This window comes from Bufo gargarizans, chromosome 2 (genome assembly GCF_014858855.1).
Source record: "Bufo gargarizans isolate SCDJY-AF-19 chromosome 2, ASM1485885v1, whole genome shotgun sequence".
Classification (NCBI taxonomy): Eukaryota; Metazoa; Chordata; class Amphibia; order Anura; family Bufonidae; genus Bufo; species Bufo gargarizans.
In genome coordinates this window covers 296,827,810-296,844,293 of record NC_058081.1, presented here as the reverse complement: position 1 = coordinate 296,844,293, position 16,484 = coordinate 296,827,810, and the positions used below count along the sequence as shown (strand labels likewise).

Sequence of the window (16,484 nt, the reverse complement as noted above, 5' to 3'; positions counted from 1 at the left end):
GCCTTTGGGGTGCTCGGTCCCAGATGGCGGCGGTCAGTAGCAGGCGGAGTCTCTTGGCGGCGGGTGTTCTGCTTTTGCCCACTGCTCCCTCTTTTGCTACGCTGTTGGCTCGGTCTCACCACTGCCTCTTCCTCCGAACTGTGAAAGTCAGTGGCACGACCTTCATTCCATGTGGGGTCTAGGACCTCATCGTCCCCTGCATCGTCTTCCACCCAGTCTTGATCCCTGACCTCCTGTTCAGTCTGCACACTGCAGAAAGACGCAGCAGTTGGCACCTGTGTTTCGTCATCATCAGAGACATGCTGAGGTGGTATTCCCATGTCCTCATCATCAGGAAACATAAGTGGTTGTGCGTCAGTGCATTCTATGTCTTTCACCGCTGGGGAAGGGCTAGGTGGATGCCCTTGGGAAACCCTGCCAGCGGAGTCTTCAAACAGCATAAGAGACTGCTGCATAACTTGAGGCTGAGACAGTTTCCCTGGTATGCATGGGGGTGATGTGACAGACTGATGGGGTTGGTTTTCAGGCGCCATCTGTGCGCTTTCTGCAGAAGACTGGGTGGGAGATAATGTGAACGTGCTGGATCCACTGTCGGCCACCCAATTGACTAATGCCTGTACCTGCTCAGGCCTTACCATCCTTAGAACGGCATTGGGCCCCACCATATATCGCTGTAAATTCTGGCGGCTACTGGGACCTGAGGTAGTTGGTACACTAGGACGTGTGGATGTGGCAGAACGGCCACGTCCTCTCCCAGCACCAGAGGGTCCACTAACACCACCACGACCATGTCCACGTCCGCGTCCCTTACTAGATGTTTTTCTCATTGTTATGGTTCACCACAACAACAAATATATTATTTGGCCCAATGTATTGTATTCAAATTCAGCGGGATATAAATTTGAGGCCTAGTATTTAGGCGCTGGGTGACCGGTATGGATTTAGTGACAGAATTAGACTTGGAAATGCACAGAAGCGTGTGTGTGTGAAGTTATTCTGAATGACCCAATGTGCACCTTGAATATTATATACCCTTTTAGGGATAGATTTCAAATAGCTCTGATATAGCAGAAACCACTAAATTATGAAATTGCTAAATTGGGAATTGTACTTCAACCCAGAACAAAAAATGTGCTTTGACGGACACTAAATATCTTGCCCAGCAACAACAGTACAACGGTGGGTAACGAGAGATTTAGAGGGAATTAAATTTGAGGCCTAGTATTTAGGCGCTGGGTCACCGGTATGGATTTAGTGACAGAATTAGACTTGGAAATACACAGTAGCGGGTGTGTGTGAAGTTATTCTGAATGACCCTATGTGCACCTTCAATATTATATACCCTTTTAGGGATAGATTTCAAATAGCTCTGATATAGCAGAAACCACTAAATTATGAAATTGCTAAATTGGGAATTGTACTTCAACCCAGAACAAAAAATGTGCTTTGACGGACACTAAATATCTTGCCCAGCAACAACAGTACAGCGGTGGGTAACGAGAGATTTAGAGGGAATTAAATTTGAGGCCTAGTATTTAGGCGCTGGGTCACCGGTATGGATTTAGTGACAGAATTAGACTTGGAAATGCACAGAAGCGTGTGTGTGAAGTTATTCTGAATGACCCAATGTGCACCTTCAATATTATATACCCTTTTTGGGATAGATTTCAAATAGCTCTGATATAGCAGGAACCACTAAATTATGAAATTGCTAAATTGGGAATTGTACTTCAACCCAGAACAAAAAATGTGCTTTGACGGGCACTAAATAACTTTCCCAGCTACAACAGGACAACGGTAACGAGAGATTTAGAGGGATTTAAATTTGAGGCCTAGTATTTAGGCGCTGGGTGACAGGTATGGGTTTAGTGACAGAATTAGACTTGGAAATACACAGTAGCGGGTGTGTGTGAAGTTATTCTGAATGACCCTATGTGCACCTTCAATATTATATACCCTTTTAGGGATAGATTTCAAATAGCTCTGATATAGCAGAAACCACTAAATTATGAAATTGCTAAATTGGGAATTGTACTTCAACCCAGAACAAAAAATGTGCTTTGACGGACACTAAATATCTTGCCCAGCAACAACAGTACACCGGTGGGTAACGAGAGATTTAGAGGGAATTAAATTTGAGGCCTAGTATTTAGGCGCTGGGTCACCGGTATGGATTTAGTGACAGAATTAGACTTGGAAATACACAGTAGCGGGTGTGTGTGAAGTTATTCTGAATGACCCTATGTGCACCTTCAATATTATATACCCTTTTTGGGATAGATTTCAAATAGCTCTGATATAGCAGGAACCACTAAATTATGAAATTGCTAAATTGGGAATTGTACTTCAACCCAGAACAAAAAATGTGCTTTGACGGGCACTAAATAACTTTCCCAGCTACAACAGGACAACGGTAACGAGAGATTTAGAGGGATTTAAATTTGAGGCCTAGTATTTAGGCGCTGGGTGACAGGTATGGGTTTAGTGACAGAATTAGACTTGGAAATACACAGTAGCGGGTGTGTGTGAAGTTATTCTGAATGACCCTATGTGCACCTTCAATATTATATACCCTTTTTGGGATAGATTTCAAATAGCTCTGATATAGCAGAAACCACTAAATTATGAAATTGCTAAATTGGGAATTGTACTTCAACCCAGAACAAAAAATGTGCTTTGACGGACACTAAATATCTTGCCCAGCAACAACAGTACAGCGGTGGGTAACGAGAGATTTAGAGGGAATTAAATTTGAGGCCTAGTATTTAGGCGCTGGGTCACCGGTATGGATTTAGTGACAGAATTAGACTTGGAAATACACAGTAGCGGGTGTGTGTGAAGTTACTCTGAATGACCCTATGTGCACCTTCAATATTATATACCCTTTTTGGGATAGATTTCAAAGAGCTCTGATATAGCAGGAACCACTAAATTATGAAATTGCTAAATTGGGAATTGTATTTCAACCCAGAACAAGAAATGTGCTTGAACGGACACTAAATAACTCGCCCAGCTACAGCACTAGGGACAGATTTAGCTGGATATAAATTTGAGGCCTAGTATTTAGGCGCTGGGTGACAGGTATGGGTTTAGTGACAGAATTAGACTTGGAAATACACAGTAGCGGGTGTGTGTGAAGTTATTCTGAATGACCCTATGTGCACCTTCAATATTATATACCCTTTTAGGGATAGATTTCAAATAGCTCTGATATAGCAGAAACCACTAAATTATGAAATTGCTAAATTGGGAATTGTACTTCAACCCAGAACAAAAAATGTGCTTTGACGGACACTAAATATCTTGCCCAGCAACAACAGTACAGCGGTGGGTAACGAGAGATTTAGAGGGAATTAAATTTGAGGCCTAGTATTTAGGCGCTGGGTCACCGGTATGGATTTAGTGACAGAATTAGACTTGGAAATACACAGTAGCGGGTGTGTGTGAAGTTATTCTGAATGACCCTATGTGCACCTTCAATATTATATACCCTTTTTGGGATAGATTTCAAATAGCTCTGATATAGCAGGAACCACTAAATTATGAAATTGCTAAATTGGGAATTGTACTTCAACCCAGAACAAAAAATGTGCTTTGACGGGCACTAAATAACTTTCCCAGCTACAACAGGACAACGGTAACGAGAGATTTAGAGGGATTTAAATTTGAGGCCTAGTATTTAGGCGCTGGGTGACAGGTATGGGTTTAGTGACAGAATTAGACTTGGAAATACACAGTAGCGGGTGTGTGTGAAGTTATTCTGAATGACCCTATGTGCACCTTCAATATTATATACCCTTTTTGGGATAGATTTCAAATAGCTCTGATATAGCAGAAACCACTAAATTATGAAATTGCTAAATTGGGAATTGTACTTCAACCCAGAACAAAAAATGTGCTTTGACGGACACTAAATATCTTGCCCAGCAACAACAGTACAGCGGTGGGTAACGAGAGATTTAGAGGGAATTAAATTTGAGGCCTAGTATTTAGGCGCTGGGTCACCGGTATGGATTTAGTGACAGAATTAGACTTGGAAATACACAGTAGCGGGTGTGTGTGAAGTTATTCTGAATGACCCTATGTGCACCTTCAATATTATATACCCTTTTAGGGATAGATTTCAAATAGCTCTGATATAGCAGAAACCACTAAATTATGAAATTGCTAAATTGGGAATTGTACTTCAACCCAGAACAAAAAATGTGCTTTGACGGACACTAAATATCTTGCCCAGCAACAACAGTACAGCGGTGGGTAACGAGAGATTTAGAGGGAATTAAATTTGAGGCCTAGTATTTAGGCGCTGGGTCACCGGTATGGATTTAGTGACAGAATTAGACTTGGAAATACACAGTAGCGGGTGTGTGTGAAGTTATTCTGAATGACCCTATGTGCACCTTCAATATTATATACCCTTTTTGGGATAGATTTCAAATAGCTCTGATATAGCAGGAACCACTAAATTATGAAATTGCTAAATTGGGAATTGTACTTCAACCCAGAACAAAAATGTGCTTTGACGGGCACTAAATAACTTTCCCAGCTACAACAGGACAACGGTAACGAGAGATTTAGAGGGATTTAAATTTGAGGCCTAGTATTTAGGCGCTGGGTGACAGGTATGGGTTTAGTGACAGAATTAGACTTGGAAATACACAGTAGCGGGTGTGTGTGAAGTTATTCTGAATGACCCTATGTGCACCTTCAATATTATATACCCTTTTTGGGATAGATTTCAAATAGCTCTGATATAGCAGAAACCACTAAATTATGAAATTGCTAAATTGGGAATTGTACTTCAACCCAGAACAAAAAATGTGCTTTGACGGACACTAAATATCTTGCCCAGCAACAACAGTACAGCGGTGGGTAACGAGAGATTTAGAGGGAATTAAATTTGAGGCCTAGTATTTAGGCGCTGGGTCACCGGTATGGATTTAGTGACAGAATTAGACTTGGAAATACACAGTAGCGGGTGTGTGTGAAGTTACTCTGAATGACCCTATGTGCACCTTCAATATTATATACCCTTTTTGGGATAGATTTCAAAGAGCTCTGATATAGCAGGAACCACTAAATTATGAAATTGCTAAATTGGGAATTGTATTTCAACCCAGAACAAGAAATGTGCTTGAACGGACACTAAATAACTCGCCCAGCTACAGCACTAGGGACAGATTTAGCTGGATATAAATTTGAGGCCTAGTATTTAGGCGCTGGGTGACCGGTATGGATTTAGTGACAGAATTAGACTGGGATATGGCCAAAAAATGAACAGACTATTGCTGGTTAAATGCACTTGGTGTGACAGCTTCACCCTGATGTAGGCTTTAGCCAAAAAACAACCACACCATTGAGGGTTAAATGCACTTGGTGACAGGCGCAGCTTGCCCCTGATTTTGTATATGGCCAAAAAATGAACAGACTATTGCTGGTTAAATGCACTTGGTGTGACAGCTTCACCCTGATGTAGGCTTTAGCCAAAAAACAACCACACCATTGAGGGTTAAATGCACTTGGTGACAGGCGCAGCTTGCCCCTGATTTTGTATATGGCCAAAAAATGAACAGACTATTGCTGGTTAAATGCACTTGGTGTGACAGCTTCACCCTGATGTAGGCTTTAGCCAAAAAACAACCACACCATTGAGGGTTAAATGCACTTGGTGACAGGCGCAGCTTGCCCCTGATTTTGTATATGGCCAAAAAATGAACAGACTATTGCTGGTTAAATGCACTTGGTGTCACAGCTTCACCCTGATGTAGGCTTTAGCCAAAAAACAACCACACCATTGAGGGTTAAATGCACTTGGTCGCAGCTTGTGCTGGCGCACCACAAGACACAAAATGGCCGCCGATCACCCCAGAAAAATGAGACTGACAAACGGTCTGTGCAGCCTAAAAACAGTGAGCAATTGAGGATCAGCAGCTCAATGATCCACAGCTGCAGATCGATCAGTTAATCAAGTCCTTTGGAGGAGTTAATCTGCCTAATCTCGCCCTACTGTCGCAGCCGCAACCTCTCCCTACGCTAATCAGAGCAGAGTGACGGGCGGCGCTATGTGACTCCAGCTTAAATAGAGGCTGGGTCACATGGTGCTCTGGCCAATCACAGCCATGCCAATAGTAGGCATGGCTGTGATGGCCTCTTGGGGCAAGTAGTATGACGCTTGTTGATTGGCTGCTTTGCAGCCTTTCAAAAAGCGCCAAGAAAGCGTCACAAAAGCGCGAAGAAAGCGACGAACACCGAACCCGAACCCGGACTTTTACGAAAATGTCCGGGTTCGGGTCCGTGTCACGGACACCCCAAAATTCGGTACGAACCCGAACTATACAGTTCGGGTTCGCTCATCCCTACTCCAGACCTCTGAACAAGTGTCAAAAGTATACATGGCGTCCTTATGTGTTGTTGTACTAGGAGGGTTGCTATGTCTACCAGACAAGCCCTTGTTGCTGAACTTGTCAGAATTACTTGAAACACAGCCAATCAGGTTTCTGCGTCTAATCCCAGAGCTATGCAGAGGGCTTTAAGACTGATGCTTCCTATCAACCATGCCTGTGAATGCGTTTGGTATTCTCAGCTCTATACTGTGCAAATTAATTCTGAAAATTCTGGAGATCTGACTTCTGGTTGGTTTTTGGATTTAACCTTGTGCCTACTGTTCCTTTTTATAGCTATGCTCCTGGCAACTGACCTTGGCTTTCTTCTGAATTAACCATTTGTACTCTGTATTGACTGTGTATGGATTTTCCTGGCTTAGACCCTTCTTTTTTACTTCTCTTTGTACTTCCCTGGTCATTCTGGAAGGTCTTCCTCTAGTGTGTTCAACCTAGGATTTCATTTCAGATACCGTGGGGAAAATAAGTATGACCTTCTCACATGCCTCCTCTGGATCATCCAGATGGTCATTGGTGAACTTCAAACAGACCTGGACATGTACTGGCATGAGCAGGGGGACCCTGTGTGCCCAGCAGGATTTTAATCCATGATGGCATAGTGTGTTACTAATGGTAATATTTGAGACTGTGGTCCCAGTTCTCTTCAGGTCATTGACCAGGTCTGCCCATGTAGTTCTGGGCTGATTCCTGACCTTTCTCAGAATCATCCTTACCTCACGAGGCGAGATCTTGCATGGAGTCCCAGACCGAGGAAGATTGACAGTCATCTTGTGTTCTTCCATTTTCTAATAATGGCGCCAACAGTTGTTGCCTTGTCACCAATCTGCTTGCTTATTATCCCGTAGCCCATCCCAGCCTTCTGCAGGTCTACAATTTTGTCTCTGGTGTCCTTAGTCAGCTCTTTGGTCATGGCCATGGTGGAGAGGTTGTAGTGTGATTGATTGAGTGTGTGGACAGGTGTTTTATATAGGTAATGACTTCAAACAGGTGCAATTAATAGGTCTGCGAGAGCCAGAATTTTTGCTGGTTGGTAGGCAATCAAATACTTATTTCATGCAATAAAATGCAAATTAATTATTTCAAAATCGTACAATGTGATTATCTGGATTTTTTTGTAATCAGTTGAAGTGTACCTACGATGAAAATTACAGCCCTCTCCAATCTTTGTAGGTGGGAAACCTTGCAAATTCTCCAGTGTACTAAATACTTATTTTCCCCACTGAATATCCTGTGGTCCCTAGCACCCAAGGCCATCCTGGAAAATAAAAACAAATTCTCAAAAATATGTTTAACATAAAAACTTGAAAATAGGTTGTTTTCTGATGACACATTGCCTTCAAACATTTAGTGCTATTAATCACAAAGATGTATCTATTGCAAATAAACTTAGTAAGCACACATCAGAGATGAAATCTGATTAAGAGTAAGTTAAAAGGCTAACAGTGTTTTCTCATGAAGATCTCCGGAAAGAATTTTAGCTTTTTTGAATTTTCAAAGGAAAAGATAGAGACGTGGACAATTTTAAAAAAAATCAACAAAATATCTAAAGAAAATAATCAACATAATGACAGTAGGTCATTTTCTGATGACACATTCTCTTTAAAAGCTAGCCCTGCTGGTTTATTGTGACTAAACTTGTCTTCTTTTATTTCTGGACATGTATCAAAGGAACAGAAACTAAGTGGACATAGTGATTAACCCTAACTACACTCGTTATGTTTAATTTTCACATTACATTTAACCGGTTTGTGTTATGTCCTGCACAGTAACTTTTCTGTTTCTACCATGAAAAGCATTTATTGCACAGCTCTCGGTACCATGAATCATTTGGCATCAATGCTCTGCTCAGTCTATCTAACTTGGGCAGTAACAACATTTTTGTGTACCCTAGACTTCCAGGACCTTCCAGGGTGCCAGCTGCAGGCAGCAGTACCAAGGTTCAGGGAACAGCTAATCTGAATCGAAGAAGCCAGAGCTTTAACAGCATTGACAAGAACAAACCACCTCAATATGCAAACGGAAATGAAAAAGGTAAATTTCTATATCTGGTGGCAATAATAATTGATAAAATATAAATGAATGAGGATGTGAAGGGAATATTCTCGTTGGATCTTTGTACCTTTGAAATATTTGATTATGTCTATTATTCTGTATGTGAATAATCATATTATAATAACATGTCATGTACTATACTTTATAGATACATCTACATGCTCTAAACAGATAACGCAGTATGCTTTTCCATGGATAAATTGCCACTGAACTTGATTGAATGAAGCCATAAATATTTCACTATTTCTGTCATTAGCTTTTATGACATAGAATTAGCTACTGTTCTCCCAGTGTAAAGTCATGATTTTTACTCGGTTACGGAGTCTACATGATTATATTTTTTTAACAAGAAAGTATATACTAGTAAACACAGATTTTTTAATGCCACTTTTAGTTATTCTAAATAAACCTTGTGCAACTTGTACGTTTATAGATGGCAGCAGTCTCTTAATGTGAACACAAACTAAAGCCAATAGCATGTACATTTTTATATATGATACTACTAATAATGAACCGTCCTGCTATTCTCCATAAATATCACCGCATTCCAGTTTAGAAATATTACTGACTATACCGAATAAAAACTTATCTGGCTGGCCACCAGGTGGGGACAGTGTCTAGGAAATGTACTTCTAGGCTTTGCTGTGGTGTTCAGGCTCTATTTGTGTTTATTCCACCTTCCTTGGGAATGAATGTTCATAACTATTGTAATAAATTGTACAGAATAATTTACATGAGGGGCTACAAATGCTATCTATAAATAATTGTACCCTTGTGACAAAATTTAAAAAGCTGCATATTTGGCAGCCCCTTGGATTCATATGTATAAATTGTCATGGTGTAGAAATAGCTTTCAGGATGCTTTATTTCTTTGAAAGGGTATGGATTAAATCATCATCAATCGATACTGATGCTCTCTTATTGAACAGCAGCAGCAGGTAAAACTCATGCTGATATTCCAGGCATTGCTCTGTGTTAGTACAGAAATGACTGCAGGACATGCTGTGTCTCAGGTGATTACTGCCACATCGTTTTTTCTATTTCAGCATTTGTTAGTAGCTTATGTTTTCTTTTGAAGAATTGTTACTTTACAAAATTGCATCTCGATGAGTTCCCCCCTTACAGTTGGTGCAGCGCTAGGCACTATCTTTGAATGCTTTCTGAATAAGTAATATTACTTTCAAACGCCATAGCACCTGCTAGGGTCATAACTAAAAATCATGGGACCCCAACACATAGTGTAAGAAACTTAAAACAAGTAGCAATATTTAAAGGTATTTATTATAGCACCATATGTAAGAAAACCCAAATATTAGGAAAAAGCCACTATATTGTTATTCCTCACAAAATGGTACAATGTTTTTGATTGGGCATAGCCTTTTGGATCCGTCCTGCCGCTCCGTCCCCATTGACTATAATGGGGACGGGGGCGGAGCTCCGGCGCAGCACGTCGAGAGGCCGCCGGACTAGGACTAAAAGTACTGCATGTCCGACGGCCTCTCACTGCTGTGCTACGGCAGAGCTCCGCGCCCGTCCCCATTATAGTCAATGGGGACGGAGTGGCAGTCCGGCAGGACGTATCCGTCAGGCCTGGCGCTAGTGTGAAAGTACCCTTATTTTACTCACTTATTTAGCGCTGACATAGACCACAGCGCTTTATACACATTAGCATCACTCTGTCCCCAATGGAGCTCACAATGTAAGTTCCCTATCTTTGGAGTGTGGAAGGAAACCCACACAAACACAGGGAGAATATACAAACTCCATGCAGATGTTGTCCTTGGTTGGAGTCGAACGTAAGGCACCAGCGCTAACCACTGAGCCACCGTGCTGTCATTCTGTACTGGTCTATGTATGAACATATTATGCCAACACACACTTTTCCAGCTGCAGTTACCTAAAGGAGCTGAAGAAAAGGGTAGATTCCTTGTGAACACAATGCAGCACATATATACAGATGCAGCGAACTTTAACTTGACATTATCATTTACATTGACCATTGAAAATGGCAGTATGGTTCACAGCACAATTTCAAGTTTGCTCTGTACCTCTATTTCATGAAAAAATGGGTCTCCATAAATACACAATTTAGAGCACTACCGATCTATAACTGGATTAAAGGGAACCTGTCATCTGGATTTTGTGTATAGAGCTGAGGATATGGGTTGCTAGATGGCTGGTAGCACATCCGCAATACCCAGTCCCCATACTGTAGCTCTGTGTGCTTTTATTGTGTAAAAAAAACCGATTTGATAGATATACAAATTAACCTGAGATGAGTCCTGTCCCTGAGATAAGTCCAGCGTGAAGGAGCCCAGCACCGCCCCGCATCCTCCGAATCTCCTTCTTGCTTCCTAATGTCTCAAAGCTAGAGTGCCGTAATCTCGTGATGTGCGAGCTAGCGCATGCGCAGTTCGTTCCCTGAAGCTGATGCCAGCAGAGGGAAGGAACACTATGACGACACTGCGTATGCGCTAGATTACGGCGCTCTAGCTTTGTGACTTCGGGGAGCAAGGAGGAGATTCGGAGGATGCGGGGCGGTGCTGGGCTCCTTCACACTGAACTCATATCAGGGACTCATCTAAGGTTCATTTGCATATCTATCAAATCGTTTTTTTGACACAATAAAAACACAGAGCTGTGGGGACTGGACATGACGGCCGTGCTAGCAGCTATCTAGCAGACCATGTCCTCAGCTCTATTGCCAAATTCCAGGTGACAAATTCCCTTTAAGTCTGCATCACTATTAGGCCTCATTTATGTCAGCATTTTAGTCAGTATTTTGTATTTAGAGGCCATTGCTAGGAGTGGGTCCAGAAGTGGTACAAATCTTTTTGGCTTATCAAAACTAAAGCAAAATACTGCCCAAAATATTAGGTCTAATAGGTCTAATCCTACCATGGATCCAATTACCAATATAAAACCTATAATCTCAAAGGTCATTCTTACTGCTCCAATCACCACAACAAAATGTTACACTTTATAAAACAGAACTTTATTAACAATAAATCCATTAAAACAAGAAACAAAAATAGGAAAGGGCATATGACCCCTGTATTGGCATTAAACCTATTATACAACCTCTGCATATGCATGTATTTTTGCCTAACAATTATTTTTGTAATTGGGTTATATTAAAATTTTGCTCTGTTCATCTTCTGCAGCCTTACGTGTGAAATCTGTTAGACAAGCTCTTTTGCGGCATTTATCTCTGTTCTCCTGAACACTCATAATGCTGATATCTCTTTCAAATTAAGTTTATTTAATTGGTTGTGAATATGTCAGCTTAGATTTGTGTTCAGGAGAGCAGAGAAAGGGGCTACTTACTGAGCTGTCAAAAGGGCTTGTCTAACGTATTTAATTCTTTATGGAACTGAGCAGCCTGCAATGTATGAGAACATGTGCAGGCTGCAGAGGTTAAATGGTTGAAAATGTTTAATAATACCCAATAACAAAAATGAACTTTAGCCAAAAATACCTTTTCAATAACAAAAATCCATAATCTTTAAGGGGGCATTTATACTATAAATACAAAATATAACATATACTATATAAAAAAAATCAATTCTTGGATCCTTGCGATATTGAGCCCAAATGAACCCCAGAATTGGTTTCAGCATGCACATTCCTCTACCTCTCTAAAGAGATATAGCGGGCCATTTAGCAAACCAAAATACGTATGCCTAAATTAGGCATATTTCTGGATCAGATTGCGATGAAAAGCAATGTGCTACTTCTGCCTGCTCACCCCAGGTCTGAAAAAGTGGGCGTGGTGTGGGCGGGGAAGGGGACATACTGGCAGGCCCATCTCATTTTCTATGCCTGGTATAGACATACGAAAGGGCTTCTGGGGCTAATGTTTAAAGATGTATTATATAGTTCATCTGGTGATACTTAGTCCAGTAATCTCTCTTCAATACTTAGATACATGTTGCTGTATACTGTATGTATAGACAACATGATACTTCATCATGCTGCAGGTATTGATTGCATGGTGCCTATTCAATAACATTAAAAGGGTTGTCCTACAAAATATAATTTAAGCTGCTAGTTCATGCAGAACTTAGCATAACATGTTTTATTTTCATTAGAATTATTAAAATGATGCTCCTTTGTCTACATGCAAAAAGGTGTCTCCTAAGAAAATATGCAGATTGTTTTCTCGTGGAGCATTGCCTATGAGTCTTCATGCCATGGAGCAATTCTATTAAGTCTCCACACAGGGCTGGTCTGTTTAAGGAGAGCTAGTACCCTGCCTAAGCTACTCCTGTGTCTAGATATTGCCGTTATATACCTCTTATAGCACCCAGATTTACTTTTGATTACCTCATAATGTCCACCTAATGAGATGAATGCTGGTGAGAAAAAAGTACATCTACTGCACTGAATCTCATATGGGAGCCCACACAACATAAGGAATCAATCAATGTATAGAGGATTAAAGCAGTCTGTCTTAGTTACTGAGCATGTTACCACCTTCACTAGACATATTTGGTGAGTTTGTCCTACTATAGCAAGGACTTGTCCTACTAACTTACCAGCTATCCACAGGAGGTCTGACCTTAGAGACCTCATCAATCACAGGGGGCATGCATGAGTGCTCTGCTCTTGCTTGGCTAGGGATTGCCAAGTGCTGTGGATGAGTAATTAGTTGTTATGGGGGAACAACTCCCTTAAATTCATAATTTCAGCTAATGTGTCTATTTTTAATAAGAAGGTGTAGCTTTATTTAAAAAAAAAGGGGCCTGAGGCATTATGCTTTTGATATTTATAGGCTTTCTAACATATGCATTTGCTATTGATTATATAGTATTCACTCCACTAAATCACTGGCCTACAACAGCAAAAAATTGTCTAGACATAGGTTTAAATTAACAGAGTTTCTGTTATAACCTTAACTGTGGTGCACATTAAATAAAAGTATTCCAAAAAGGTCTTGCTGGAACATTAATATTATCTGCATAGAGACAGTTCACCGAGAAAAGTATAAGAATGAAAGTATAAGAATCTCAGATTTAGCTCTGTTGCTAAAATGTAAATTTGAAACCTAATCTCAAAGTGTCACAGACAGAGGAATTGACTGCAAAATCCCAACTATATGTGATGTGTAAAAAGACAAATAGGGCACATTGACAGTGTACTAAAAATTCATGAAGATAAATAGAATGCGTGGTATGGAAGATATTACAGTCATCTTATTAGATAAAGAATCAGACGTAATGTAGAAACCACATGCATCATGATTTTAAAATATAAAAATGCTAAGAAAAATCCTCAAGTAATTTGCTCATTGTGTCTCTCATGCTATGTTTGTCTTCCACAGAATCACCAAAAGGCCCTCAACAGTCTGCAGGCATGAATGGAAATGTGCAATATCCCACTAGCTCTGGTCAGCAAGTGGTTTCTGCTATACCCTCTCCAAATGCCAGTAAGCCTTGGCGCAGTAAATCCATGAATGTTAAACATAGTGCCACTACTACCATGCTGTCTGTAAAGCAGCCTAGCCCTGCAACCTCTCCTACTCCCTCTCCTGATAGACTAAAGCCCCCGTTGTCAGAAGGGATTAAAACTAGTTCTTCTGGACAAAAATCAATGCTTGAAAAATTTAAATTAGTCAATACTCGAGTTGGCTTGAGATCCCATTCTTCACCCACTGAGGTAATTATTGAGGATGACTCCTTCTCAGAATGTGGAGAAAATGAAGTTGGCTCTGCCTTGAACAGCCCTAAAGTGTCACCTAAACTGGCTCCTCCAAAGGTTGGAAGCAAAAATCTCAGCAATAAAAAAGGGTTGCCTCAGCCAAAGGATAAAGAAGAGAAGAGTAAAGATAAAAATAAACCAAATGTGGAGAAAACTGCTAAGGAAGAAAAGGAACAGACATCAGAAGGTTCAAAAAAGAGCTCCAAGATTGCAAGCTTGATCCCCAAAGGAAACAAATCTGCACCAGTCAAAAAGGAGAGCTTGATTCCTCAGTCAAGTGGAATCCCTAAACCTGGGTCAAAAACGCCAGCAACAAAACAAACCACCTCCCCAGGTACTGCCCCCTCAAAAGAGCCTGAAAAAAGTAGGACTACCAAAGGCAGTCAGACACTGTCAACACCGAAATCTACAAGCAGTGATAAAGTAGCTACACCCACTGAAGGGAAGGTCTCTGGTTCTTCCAATACCCACCTGGCCACAACAGGTTCGTCTGGTGCTGGTGTCCAGTTCACAGGAAATGGGGCTGTACAGCTTCCTCAGCAACAGTACTCACACCCTAATACTGCAACTGTGGCACCGTTCATCTACAGGTAACAGAAATACTACTGTTGCTTCAGTGTATGATAATTTATGAAAAATATAGAACTTTAACTTTTCTGCTAGTTATGTACATCTAAGACTAGGGCACGTGTTCTAGGTATAGTATCCTTGCAATGGTAAAGGGTTGTCATGTGTGCCGCATGGTCAAACAACTTAAAATGTCCAAAAACATATTATAATTGTATGTCCATGATTAATGCATCTTGAGACGTCTCATTCATTGTGCTTTATGCTTAAATCCCAGTTCTTTTACTGGCATCATGCAGACAACAGAAACAGCAAATCATTTTTGTATGTGATTGTTCAGGAAAAAACCCAACAATTTTTGTATATGTAGGGGCACAATTATTTAGACACCGGTTTTAATAAGTCCCTGTGCTAGCGGTGGATCCGCCAAAGTTATCGGTTGATCCACTGCAGCTTCTAAATGTAAGACAGCTTTATTACAATGAGACCATTTTCTTTGTCTAAACCAGGCGTAGAAAATGGTAAATAAGATGGGCCCCTTTCCTGCCCACTTTTTCAGACCTGGCGTGAGCAGGGTGAGGTTGCAGATTGCGGCGCAAAGGTCCTTTGCGCCACAATTAGTGCCAAAAAAAGCCTAATGTAGGCATATTTCTGGTTAATAAATTACCTCCATAGTACCTAAAGTTATTTAAGGGCACTGCATAATTTACATAGATGTGGGTCTGTCTCCTTGCATACCAATGCCATGTATTCTTTACCTCTGCTTCCTTAAAGGGGTATTCCCATCATAATGATCACTGTTAAATTTGTTAATGATTTGACAGTGATTATTTTTGTAAATATATTTGATTAACCAATTCCCACCGTTTAGGAGAGAATTCCTCCCCACTTACCTCATTGTTGTCATTCGGTCTCCTCTGGTTACGGCCACCGCTCTTCTCCGAAATCCCGGTGGCCGTGCTTGCGCAGAAGACTCCTTCTTTTCACCTGGCCGGGCTGCTCGCTGTCCTGAACGTGCACGCTGCCACACATGCGCGATGGTCACTTCTTCCTGGCCAGAATAGTACAGAGCCGCGAACGCGCACGCCGGCTCTGTACTATACTGCCAGGAATAAGTCAGCATGGCGCATGCGCGGTGGCATGTGCATTCAGTCCAGCGCGCGGCCCGGCCCGGAGAAGACTTCAATCAAGATGAAGCCTGCCCTCAGCCAAAATCCAGGAAGTGAACGGCGCTCTGGCAGCAGGTAAGTATGAAAATGCAAAGTGGGATAACCCCTTTAAATGTGGGTTTCCAAAAGCCTCTGCTCACTATAAATCCATAACACCACAGAAAAAATTAAATGGTTGCATGTTACATGGTGGTAATAGATCAAGCTTTCAAAATGACGCCCACTTCTGACATCACTTAGTGGTCTCCAGCTATTGTCTGAAGCTTTACTTGACAGATTACCTGCTCTTCCTGTCCTCTGCTTGCACTTTGCACATAGTATTGGCAATTTTGAGAGTTTTCTGCTGCATTTTAATTGCTCCCTTATGCATCTGGATCAGAAAGCAGGGAGAATTCTTTGGAAGGGAGAAGTGTTCTGTACAGAATGCATGCATGGGATGGACTGAGATGAAAATCTTTTTGCTGTATATTCAGCCAATAGCCTCAGAGAAGGACATCTTTTTGATGAGGTTGTACCGCATCTTTAACTGCAAAATTACATAGCAATCTGTTTAGTGGCTCCTGCTCTGCAAGAACACCGCCTGAAGGTAGCATCT

At 41.2% G+C, this 16,484-nt stretch overlaps 1 protein-coding gene across 7 annotated transcripts in view; it reads left to right on the top strand.

The window, feature by feature from the left end:
- Nucleotides 1–16,484, top strand: part of NAV3 (neuron navigator 3) — a 542,271-nt gene that overhangs the window by 373,326 nt on the left and 152,461 nt on the right. For all 7 annotated transcript variants that reach the window (XM_044280408.1, XM_044280405.1, XM_044280407.1 and 4 more), the window contains 2 exons: nucleotides 8,293–8,432; nucleotides 13,777–14,743. In XM_044280408.1, the coding sequence (XP_044136343.1) occupies nucleotides 8,293–8,432; nucleotides 13,777–14,743 (1,107 nt within the window). The remainder of the gene's footprint in view (nucleotides 1–8,292; nucleotides 8,433–13,776; nucleotides 14,744–16,484) is intronic.